This window comes from Danaus plexippus, chromosome 19, assembly GCF_018135715.1.
Source record: "Danaus plexippus chromosome 19, MEX_DaPlex, whole genome shotgun sequence".
Taxonomy (NCBI): domain Eukaryota; kingdom Metazoa; phylum Arthropoda; class Insecta; order Lepidoptera; family Nymphalidae; genus Danaus; species Danaus plexippus.
Window position 1 is genome coordinate 7,968,374 of NC_083549.1, and position 11,812 is coordinate 7,980,185.

The 11,812-nt window shown below is 34.1% G+C and overlaps 3 protein-coding genes across 3 annotated transcripts; 2 read left to right on the plus strand and 1 right to left on the minus strand.

Annotated features, from left to right (window-relative positions):
• Positions 1 to 3,633: 3,633 nt before the first annotated feature.
• On the minus strand, positions 3,634 to 4,991 carry LOC116768071 (beta-ureidopropionase-like). Its single transcript, XM_032658695.2, has one exon. It carries the CDS (start codon positions 4,895 to 4,897, stop codon positions 3,728 to 3,730), a length of 1,170 nt encoding a protein of 389 aa, XP_032514586.1. The 5' UTR covers positions 4,898 to 4,991; the 3' UTR covers positions 3,634 to 3,727.
• Positions 4,992 to 6,115: 1,124 nt separating this feature from the next.
• Positions 6,116 to 7,354, plus strand: LOC116768166 (beta-ureidopropionase-like). The gene has a single exon (XM_032658828.2). The coding sequence runs from the start codon at positions 6,230 to 6,232 to the stop codon at positions 7,325 to 7,327; it is 1,098 nt and encodes a 365-aa protein (XP_032514719.1). The 5' UTR covers positions 6,116 to 6,229; the 3' UTR covers positions 7,328 to 7,354.
• A 115-nt stretch (positions 7,355 to 7,469) lies between these two features.
• On the plus strand, positions 7,470 to 11,438 carry LOC116768235 (proteasome subunit beta type-3). Its single transcript, XM_061523450.1, has 5 exons — positions 7,470 to 7,591; positions 7,777 to 7,982; positions 8,160 to 8,328; positions 8,467 to 8,595; positions 11,300 to 11,438. Exons 1-5 carry the CDS (start codon positions 7,589 to 7,591, stop codon positions 11,408 to 11,410), a joined length of 618 nt encoding a protein of 205 aa, XP_061379434.1. The 5' UTR covers positions 7,470 to 7,588; the 3' UTR covers positions 11,411 to 11,438.
• The last annotated feature ends 374 nt before the right edge of the window (positions 11,439 to 11,812 follow it).

The following is an 11,812-nucleotide window of genomic DNA, read 5'->3' on the forward strand; positions in this document are numbered from 1 at the left end:
GAAACCAATATCTCAATTATTTGTTTACTTAATATATATTAACATTGAACGTTCACAAACTTGCTAGTTGTAACACGATCTTAGTTCGGAAGCCTAACTGACTGCTGAATTACCACCCGAAAGGCAAATATACACGTATCCTGGTTACACCATAAGTAACGAAAACGATAAGGAAGAATTCTTATCGTTAGAATTTGGTAGTGACACAACATACACAATAAATTTTGGCATAGCAAAGAGGTCTGATAAAACTGGTTTTATGTGTTTAATATTTTATATTCATTAAAAGTAATGAATAGATATTATTGTTATTTATCATCCGTAGATACTATTAAATACTTACTCCTCGCATATAACAAAAACTCCTTGTAAAGAGAAAGAAACTAAAAGAGATTATGTACAGATTCAACAATGTACTGTTCAAAACTAAAAACCCAGGCGTTATTTAATAAAAGAGTGTTACAAGTACATCAGTTGAAGGTCCACGAGCGAGCAAAGTGCTACACCATTTACAGACGTCCGCGATCCGACGCGACCTACATGAGGATAGGGTTGAAGACAAAATTACAGCGAAAAGAGATTTAATTCAACAGACGACTAAGGAGTTTTTATATATTACTCATTGATATTTGCAGATTTTATCGACTACCACACAATTAAAAATTTTTTTAATTTTCCTAGCCAATTTTAATCATTCCAGGTTTCCGAAACTTGAAATGGCTAACATAACGAGATCTTTCTACTGCTTTTATTGATTTCCATATATATATTATAGATTTATTTAATAGATTCTACAGCCCTGTGAAAAACATCATTGTCGTAATGGAAGTCACGAGCGGCAAGAGCCCTAGATAAAACCACGTAACAATAAAAATCCTATACAAAAACGCCCTTATAGTTGGTACATAAGGTTTGGGAGACTGTAGATTTAAGTTTGCTTCCCCGAGGACTAGATGGAGTAACGTTCGCGAGACATTAGCGACATCTATCGGTGAGTGAGAATTACTGTTCCCGCGCTTTTAGTGACACCTTTTTAGATGAACCATTCCGTGCAATTATGATGTCTTTGTTTGACAGCGGAAAAATATTTAAAAAACTTTTATCTCGCAGCTGGATTTTCATTAAATGTTTAATTATATTTGTTCTATGTAATATATTTTACTCACTTTTTTTTATTTGGCAAATAAGTTAACACCAAAATTGAATGAACTCAGCTTGAAAGTTATCCTGTCTAAATTAGTTTTTATTACAAGACAAATTTGGAGATTTCTGACATTTCAATATGATGTTGGTATATTAATAGTGATGGTATTGCATAATTTTGAAACGTTAGTTATTTAAACTTTATATAAAAATAAAAAAAATATACAGAACATTAATTCCTTAATTTAGATTTTATTTTAAAAAAATGCAACGAAGTTTTTTGTTGCTTATTTACCTTAAAAGATACTTTAAAATGATACCAAGAATAATATGACAGTCCTTTCATACTATCACCTTATACGCCTTCATAAATTCTTTCATTTACTTGATATGAGAACTATAATGGATATTACCAACTCTATGTCAGACGTAACAACAATCACAAATGTTATATTTAAATATAAATAATTGATATTCTATAAGTCCAATCATCCATTTTGAACTGCGCAAATGAATATTTGTACGGAATTAACAACGTATTTGAATTTGTTATTCATACGATTGAATATTTACTCTGTATTAAACATCAAAGCATTTTTACGGAGAACCAAATTCAATGTTGTAAAATATCATACAAGCCTCGATTTATGAAGGATACACGCCGATGTGGTGGTGAAATTCGCTGGAGCACTTACTAAAAGGTTATGTTTAAGTCTTAGTAAAAGGAATATTAAGTTGTTGTCGGCTGTATGACTTTGTGCTTTGTTTTTAAACACATGTCATGTTGTTATTAGTCAAGTCGGCTAAAAATTTCTTTCGATTTAAAGAAACGGTTTGAGATATTACGACTGTTCTAGATCTTAAGTTATTTATATTCACGCAAGATCTCATTTATGTTAATGTTAGCGCGTTTAATTTCCATTTGAGTCACTTATCACATCCAGTCGTCGTATACCACCCACGACTACTTATATTTTTTATATAATCATTCGTCTGTCCGTACACGGTGCTCATAGTACGTGTGATAAATGTTCATTCTATGTATATTAAACAAATTTTTCACCGTAAATATTGAAGCACAGTGAATTTAAGTGTCTTTAAACTCAGAGCATTTTGGTTACGTACATTTTAAGCTAACATGTCATAATATATTATACTTAATCGTTTGGATACTTTTCAATATTAAATACAATATATAAGTTATTACTATACAGATAGACGTAATATTAACTTTTTAATTAGTATTAGTAATACTGTAGAAAATTAATGAATAATATTTTGTGTCTGTTTCTGAACACTAAGTTTTTATATATGTAGTATACAAAAACCATGGACAATGGTTAAATATTTTTAATATTCCTCATTAATATATTCTTAATAATGAAACCAAGCTTTTTAATTCCACATACTGTTTATTATCTTTTCGTCGTTTACAATTACAAGTATATGATTATTATAAATAAATTTATTTGTAATTAATGTCCGACATTTACTCTTTTAGCTTTTAAATGCATCGTTTAAACGAATTGAATTATATACAGAAATGATTTTTATGTACACATTATATACATATATAACTCATCATCATCATCATCAGCCTATAGGAGCACACTGCTGAGCAAAAGCCTCTTCTCACAGGGAGAAGGTTAGAGCATTAATCACCACGCCAGCTCAAGGCGGATTCGCGATAACAAACCTATAATTTGAAATTATAGGTGACGCTCTCCTCAGGATGTTTTCCTTCGCCGCCTGACAGCGGTGTCTAATGAAAGCATGTAAATACTGTAAGAAAGTACACAGGACTCGGAAAACATCACATTGATAGTTGTCAGTTTTCGAAACTGCTGCTTGATATAGGTATCTCATATGAACACAGTGTAGAATAGAAGATATATATATATATATATATATATATAAAAAGGTCATTATAACAATTATTCATTGTTAGAATTCTTTATTGTACTAAAGACAAAATTTATTGAATACTTAGTTAAAACAACTCCACGTGATACTGCAACCCTCTGCACTCAGCATTCGTTAACTAGCTCTCTTAACACGAGCTTGCATCGGAAGACTAAAAACAGAAAGTAACCAGGTTTTAATTCAAAATTGTTCACATATGAGAATATTAATACAGAGAATATAGACTCAACGTATATATCAGTGGACTCGTAACGACACAATTTATTTTTTTTGTATCATGGCGTATTATAATTAAAAAAAAACAAGCTCACAAAGTCAACGTAAATGTTTATACGAAACTAACAAAACAAAACTAACAAAACTAACAAAACAATAAACGATATATACAAAACACGCTATTGAATTAAATTAAATTAAATTTTAAACAATATTATGAAAAATAATTAAACAATAAATGTAATCTTTAATAAACAGCTTGAAATTAAATTTCTTTAAATAATCAAGTTTCATTTAGTAAACAAATACCCAGACTTATCTCATTTATTTGTGTAAATAAAAACAATGATATTTGTTATTTTTCATAAATTTTATTTCATTCGAAGGAAACATACACATCTAACAAGAATACAAAGTTTGTATGTTATTTTATTGAATATATTTTTCATTTTTCTGTTTCATTGACGACCTGTGGCTTGAAGTCCAGGTCCAGCACTCTCTTGAGGCTCTCCACGTACATGTCCAGGCGTTGTGTCATGTAGTAACAGCGCCGATCTCGGATCTGCCTGTTCATATTGAGGTCCACGACCGCTATCAGGAGCCCGTCTCTATTACGCGACAGTCCAGGGCACCTGACGCCGTCCGGACCACAGAAGTAGCTGGACCCGTAGAACAAACCCAAATCCTTGTGGGCCGGTTTACCATCAGCGGAGGTGAACTCATTCGGGAACTCCTCGTATCCGACCCTGTTAATCGCAGCCGTGAAGTAGCAGTTGGTTATAGCGGCGTTCCTCGCCTCGATGTTCCACATGTACTCGCTGCCGGCCTCAGCGGCGATCGTGGCTGATGGGTTGAACACTATTTCCGCTCCGTTCTGCCCGAACATCATCCAGTTCAGGACGTGGTGACGTCCAAAGCAGATGTTGATGCCTATTTTACCGTACCGCGTCGCAAACACCGGGTGGCCGGTGTTACCCTCCATGTAATAGTTGGACTCGTTGAAGTCGCCTACCCTGGGGATGTGATTCTTCCTGTGTTTTCCGATCACACTGCCGGTGTCGCTGATCACGACCGCCGTGTTCCATATGATGTCGGCGTGCTTCTCATCACGTTCCAGTATGGATGATACGATGACCATCGCGTACTTGATGCAGAGCTCGCGCAGGAAGCGTGTGGTGGGCCCGTCCTCCGCGGACTCCGCGAACTCGCACCACGGCTGCTTCTCCCTGGTGCAGAAAGCGAAGGGCATGTTCCATAGTTCTTGAAAGCACAAGATGTTGACACCCTCCTGACCGGCCACGTCTATGATCTTCTTCACCTTGGCGAGTATGGCATTTTTCTGTTCGTTGACGGGCCGGTCGGTCGGCACGGCGATGGAGTGCTGAATGACGGCCACCTTCACGATCCTCGGTGGTCGTGTGGATTCCTTTTTCGCGGGGAAGGCGTAAGCAGCGATTTCGAAATCGTTGTCCTTGGCGGCGGCGATCGAGGACTCCTTTAGGTCTACCTCATGATGATTTTTTCTTCCGTAATAGATTCTGTTGAACTCCTCAAGGTCTTTTCCCCCGAGGTTCGTGTTGATGATGGATTCGAGGCTCTGTGTTTCACCGTCCATCTTGAGTTATCCGCTATAGAGCAGGCGTTAACGACTAAGCTCCCTACACAGAACGTGCCTTTAAATACCCAAGCGACTTCACTAGATGCACTCGCACTAGATGCGCTTGTATCTATGTTTATCTATATCCCAAAGACGACCTTAGCCCCTCAAAGATAACTATAAAACAATACAGAGAGAACTATTCGGTTTTTGTTTGTAAACACACACTTAAGAATTAATAAGCATTAAACGATAAAAGTTTTATTAAGTTCTGTGCACAAGAATCTATGAAAAATGATTGAAAAATTAATTTACGTTCTTCTCAGATTACGCCACGTGGTGTAAAATTAAAAATAAAACGCATATGTATGTACGTTGTACATTTTTATTTATATGGAATAACTATTCACGGGAAGACGAGCTGAAAGTGTTTTACTTTTTACTTTATTTTTTGCCTTAACTTTATAATGTATAATAATTTATATCATCATTAAAGATTACAAATATAAGGCACTGATCATATTAACGGTAAAACAAAACCCGACAAATATAAATCTTACTCGCAAAGCCAAAATTCCTAAGAAATTAAAAAGTTAATTTTATCTGTTCCTACTTTTAAGTCACAAGTAGGTATTTCAAATATTATATGTATCTATTTTAGTGTTTTAACGATTGCAACTTATTCAAGAATAGCTGAAGGGTAAATAAAATTACCTAATTAATTATTGCAATTCTCTTTTATTGAATACCCTTATCGTTAACAAAGAAAAATTTTATTATTGTATCAGCCATATAGGATTACACTCACATCAACAATGTATACACGTATCGTCTGTCAAATTGACATGAATGCTAATTGCTAAATGTCAGATGTATATAAAATTTGTAACGAAATTTAATATTTTTTTATGAAGAAATAGTAATTAAGCTAAGAGATTTCCAATTACAGGACTTGTAATGGTAGGAATATATAAAATATTTATTATTAAAGCCTATTTGTTAATTTATTAAATTTTTTGTAAATTTCTAAACGGAAAGTTATCAGATTTATGGAAAGTACAAAATTATTAGTTATCTTATTTTTACTTTTCGGAAAACAAACACGATCCATTATTTCGATTATTTTATTGGTTAATAGAACCTTTATTGACAGTTATTTAGTTACAAAAACAAATCGTTAGAACGAGTCCTTATCGTACTCAGAGAGCAAACTTATCTACACTAGTAAATACTTTTAAGTCATTACATCAAGTCTTTAACCGGTTTTAGTTATAAATAGAACGAGATTGCAAAACGACAGTTTGTTTACTAGTCGGTGCTATATAATTGGCTTAATAATACGAAATAATTATGGAGAATATTGAAAATACTCTAAAACAACGCTTAAGCGGCAGAGAATTAAAAGAATTCAATAGAATATATTATGGAACAGAAGTTATCGAAGAGTTGGAAGTGAATGTATCGTCGAGAGTTAGAAGTAAAGAAAATAATTTTAGTCTAGCAGCGTATTCATTTGATGCTATCAAAGAGGAGATCAGAAAACCGAACAAAGTGAGGTTAGGATTGATACAGCACTCCATTGTTTATAGCACCGATAACACAGTACATGATCAAAGGCAGGCAATATTTGATAAAATACGACCTATAATCGAAGTCGCAGCTTCAGAGGGCGTCCGTATACTTTGCTTACAAGAGACGTGGCCCATGCCATTCTTCCTTTGCACGAAAGAGAAAAACAAGTGGGCGGATTTCGCTGAATCAGCCGTCGATGGACCAAGCACGCTTTTTCTTAGTAAATTAGCGAAAAAGTATGAAATGGTCATAGTGTCTCCTATATTAGAGAGTGATTCTGCCGAGTGGTGGAATACAGCCGTTGTGATAGATGAAGAAGGAAATTATTTGGGAAAACATCGAAAAAACCACTTGCCCAGTGTTGGGAGTTTCAGTGAGACTGCTTATTATGCACCTGGCAACACCGGTCATCCTGTTTTCAAAACTAAATACGCGAATATCGCCGTAAACATATGTTATGGTCGCCATCACGCATTAAATTGGTTAATGTTTGCTGAAAACGGTGCACAGATAGTATTTAATCCTTCAGCGACTGTAACTGATTTTGGACAATCGTTTTGGGATATAGAAGCTCGTAATGCTGCAATAGCAAATAGTTTTTTCACTTGTAGTATTAATAGGGTTGGGACGGAAGAATTTACGGTGAAAAATGAAACCAAAACAAGAACATACTACGGATCTTCTTATGTTACTGCACCTGACGGTTGTAGAACACCATGTTTACCGAATGAAAAGGATGGCCTTCTCATCACTGAAATAGATTTGAATTTATGCCGGCAAGTTAAAGATAAATGGGGTTTCCGAATGACAGCCCGATTAGATATGTATGCAAAAGAAATCAATGAATCAGTTGAAAGTAAAATTGCATTTTGCTAATAATACATAAATAAATTTATAAAATAAGACTTTTTTATAATTGAATAAATACTGTGTCTTATAATAAATTTCTTTGTTATACTAATAAAAAGTTAAATATATAAAATGTGTTGTTAATTTCCGAACGATTCTTGACTCGTTGTTTTATTTATCTGTATAGCATCCAATGATATGTCATTTTTCGTTTTCGAAAAGCTGTAAATTAGTCGCCGGAAGATAGATTCGTTGTAATAATATACTAAATCTTTATAAAAATTAAGAATGGTAAGTCTCATATCGTTAATAGAATTTATAAATAATTTGTCATATTCTGTCTATTACTTACAACAGTTTTGGTTATAACAGCAATGACTTTACAAAAAGTAAACATGTATGTGGTTGGAAATGAGTTAGGCATAGTCCATTATCAATTTAAAATGTTCAAATTTATTATGAAAGATTTCTTTTAGTCCATTTTAGCTTATAATGGAGGTGCCGTGGTCGCCATGAAGGGGCAAGATTGTGTTGCTATAGCCACGGACAAGCGCTATGGTATCCAGGCTCAAACTGTCTCCACCAACTTTCCAAAAGTATACCAGATGGGACCCACCCTGTTCGTAGGCCTTCCAGGTCTTGCTACTGACACCCAAACTGTTTTTCAGAGACTTAAATTCAGGTACTTCAAAGAATATTTCAAACATTATAATTTATTTTAGCAAATTTTATTTGTTTGTTATAAAAATTATACTAAGCATAATTAAGACATGCCACATATATAAAACAAGTACACTATTTTATCAAAGTATCTTGTAAGTACTAATTATATTGCCCTAATGTAATACAAAATTTCCAGAATGAACTTGTATGAATTGAAAGAGAACAGAGTAATGCGGCCTAAGACCTTCTCAGCGATGCTGTCTAACCTGTTGTATGAGAGGAGGTTTGGTCCCTACTTCATTGAACCCGTCATTGCCGGCCTCGACCCCATCGACAACTCACCATACGTCTGCAATATGGATTTGGTAATATATTACTAGAATATTAAAACCTTTATCTCAAAAAAGAATTGAATAGTAATTTGAATCATTTTCTCAAGCCTTAGCGAGTTCTAAAGCAATGCCTGTATATATCTCATTTGTTGATATACTTTTTATTTATAGATTGGATGTCCCAATGAACCAGAGGACTTTGTAGTGTCCGGAACCTGCTCGGAACAGTTGTATGGTATGTGTGAAGCTCTGTGGGAGCCAAACCTCCAGCCAGATGAACTGTTTGAAACGATATCTCAAGTGAGTGAATATACATACTTTTTGGTTCAATTCGCCTGCCAGTTATCGAGTTATATGAGGATAGGCGGAGTTATGTAATGTGGCACATAATAGCTTACAAAACTATGTTTATGTTGTAGAATAACTTTATATGTGTTGTACGGCAAGTATTTTACGTGAATTAGAAGAAAATAAATTGGAAAACAAAGTAGCGTTCCAACTACTGACATATATATATATATATATATATATATATATATATATATATATGTATAGTTTATTCAGTGGCGTGCACACCATAGATGCAAATAAGCACTGCATACCCTGCCCATATAACAACTAAACCTATATTGTTTAATTCTTACTTGCATACTTTTAATCATACATAACGAAATACATATGTTTTACAGACCTAAAATATGTTTTGAGTCACGATATAGTAAAATTGTTAAAAGTGTCATCTATCAACATAAAAACTAACATTGTCGATCGGCCGCTGCTAACTGCTAGCGCCGCTATGCAGCCAGGGCTGCGGTAGGCACAACTACTCGGTGCAAATTTTCCACAAAAAAATTCTCAAGGACGATCTACAAATCTCGTGTTGTATGCAGAAATGTTTGCATGTGTGTATGCGAAAATCTATGTGTGGGTTGTATTCGAGAAGCACTGCATATTTTTTTTGGTTTAAAATTTCGTAGAAATTCCGTTAATTGTCAAATGAAACGGGGCTCTCTGATTGGTCGGTAAACGGTTCATATATTTTTTTCGCCATTTTGTTATTATTAAATATTGTCATTTGTCTTTCTAAGCGCAAGTGAATAAGTCTTAATTACTAAATAGTGAATTAATTTATTAGTGAATTATGGAAAATTATAGCTGTGAGCTCTGTGCTGGTGATGTGGGTTTATCGAAATTAATGACGAGTAGATTTTCGTTTGATAATAAAATTGAAATAATTACAAAACGAATGTGTGACCAGTTGAGACTGAACTAAAAGAAAGGTAATGTTATCTTTTTAATAAAAAATATTATGATAGTTTTAATAAGCTAGCAGATTGTGTACACACGAATAAGTTATGTGTCTGTTGTTTTTAAATAATAATAATAAGAAGAATGTTTGGATCTTCACTGGATTTTGCGATTTAAATAACTTATAAAGCGGTGATGAACAAATCGTAATCGTTTTAAGGTACTTTCGTGGCTCAGAGGTAGTCGAGAGATTCCTAAAATATATAGATGTTCGTTCTGAGCGGACTGCTGTAACTTTAGGCGCGAGTATTATCAATGTTTAAATGAAATATTTTCGGATTACTTCGCGTATTTTATTATGTTTAAAAACTACATACTCCCGACGTTTCGTTACTTTGCAGCAACCGTGATCACGGCAGACATCTCGTCTGTCCGTTAAAATAATAAATGAGGCGTAGTGATCCGAAAATATTAGTTTCATTTAAATGAATACTTGCGAAAGAGTTCATTATTATCAATGGTTTAGAGGAGGAAATTAATGTGAAAACAGGTTTTTTTTTTCAAACATATTCCACTAACCCTATCCCAAATCTCTGTTGCACGCCGCCACTGATATATATATATCTATATATATATATATATATCTATATATATATATATATATATATCTATATATATATATATATCTATATATATATATATATATATCATATCATCATATATATATATACATATCATATATATACAGTGAAACCTGGTTAAGTGAGACATCAAGGGACCTGCAATGTCGTTTCACTTATAGAGGTATTCCACTTACCCAGTGTCTCAGATATACAGGTATAAATAAATATCTGTCTCATTTACAGAGGGTTACATTAATAGAGGTGAGAATACAGGTTATTTCAGTTATACTTCCGCGCTCAGTTCATCGTCTTCTTCTTCATTTTCCAATGAAGAAGACGAAAAGGCATGAACAATGTCGCTTTCATTAAGTTCTCCTGAAACTATTAAACCGTCATCGACGTTTATAAAATCGTCGAATGTTGGTTGTTGCTGTTGTTGGTTGTTGCTGATGGCTATTTTCCAATCTTCAGGATCAGTTTCTAAATTTTCGTCCTCCTCTTGTGAGCTTTCAGCTACAGTTACTTCAGATTTAAATCCAGATTTTTTAAAGCAGTTTGCTATAGTAGTTTTGGTCACATTAAATTCGGCACAAACTTCTTCGCGTCTTCACACTTTCATAAACGGATATTAACTTCAGTTTTTCACGTAATGATAACGATTGTTGCTTTCGTTTTGACATTTTTCAAATAAACATCTGTATGATAGTAAAGCGAAACTAAAACTGAAGGTAATTGAAGCTCAAAATTTGTACTAACGTACTTGGAATTACGTGTGGAATTTGTGGGTAGAATAAGAATGAGTAAACAAACAATGTTATCTCAGTTACAGAGGTTTATGCATATAAAATTTACTCGCTGTCTCAGTTATAGAGGTAACTATGATGATAAATCGAAAGAACAAATCCCAGATATAGAGGTTTACCTCGTCCCACTAACAGAGGTAATTCAGTGCCAAAGTGTTGGGAACTCAGCACGAGTTCCAGTTATGGAGGCTTCTCACTTATCCAGGTCCCACTTAACCAAGTTTCACTGTATATATATATATCAGTGGCGGCGTATATATATATATATATATATATATATATATATATATATATTATTACTAGCATGCTTGATAAGGCCGTACGTTCCAGGCCCTGGTGAATGCGGCTGACCGCGATGCCATCTCCGGCTGGGGAGCGGTCGTCTACATCATAGAGAAGGACAAGATCACAGAGAAGCATGTCAAGACCAGAATGGATTAGTTATTATTATTAAACAATTTATTATACATTTTTTATACTTTTATTTTCTCCACTACACGTGTTAAGAGAATTAACATATGAGGATAATGATTTGTGGAAAGATGTTTTTTATTGCGTCTTACAGTAACATTAAAAGACAGTAAAGCCTCTACAAGCCTTAATTTCTCTTACTTTTTATCTTTGCTAACGCCACGTTCAGATGAAAAGCGCTCAACGCGCATATAATACATTTTATTGGGGTCGTACACGCTAACGCGCGTTTTAAGAGCTGAAGATCTGTTCCGAGATCATCGTTTATGAGTCAGTAAGTTAAAGAATTTTGGGCTCAAATTCCCTTAACTTAGGATACAAAATATACTGGCTTTCAGTCAGGCTGTGTGACAAAATTGGATGGACACAATA

Excerpts from the sequence above, each read along its gene's own strand:
- LOC116768166 (XM_032658828.2), top strand. The coding sequence starts at position 6,230 with ATGGAGAATATTGAAAATACTCTAAAACAACGCTTAAGCGGCAGAGAA.
- LOC116768235 (XM_061523450.1), top strand. Across the intron at positions 7,983-8,159 it reads TTTCAGAGACTTAAATTCAG|AATGAACTTGTATGAATTGA; the intron begins GTACTTCAAAGA and ends CAAAATTTCCAG. Across the intron at positions 8,329-8,466 it reads ACGTCTGCAATATGGATTTG|ATTGGATGTCCCAATGAACC; the intron begins GTAATATATTAC and ends TTTTATTTATAG.
- LOC116768071 (XM_032658695.2), bottom strand. The coding sequence starts at position 4,897 with ATGGACGGTGAAACACAGAGCCTCGAATCCATCATCAACACGAACCTC.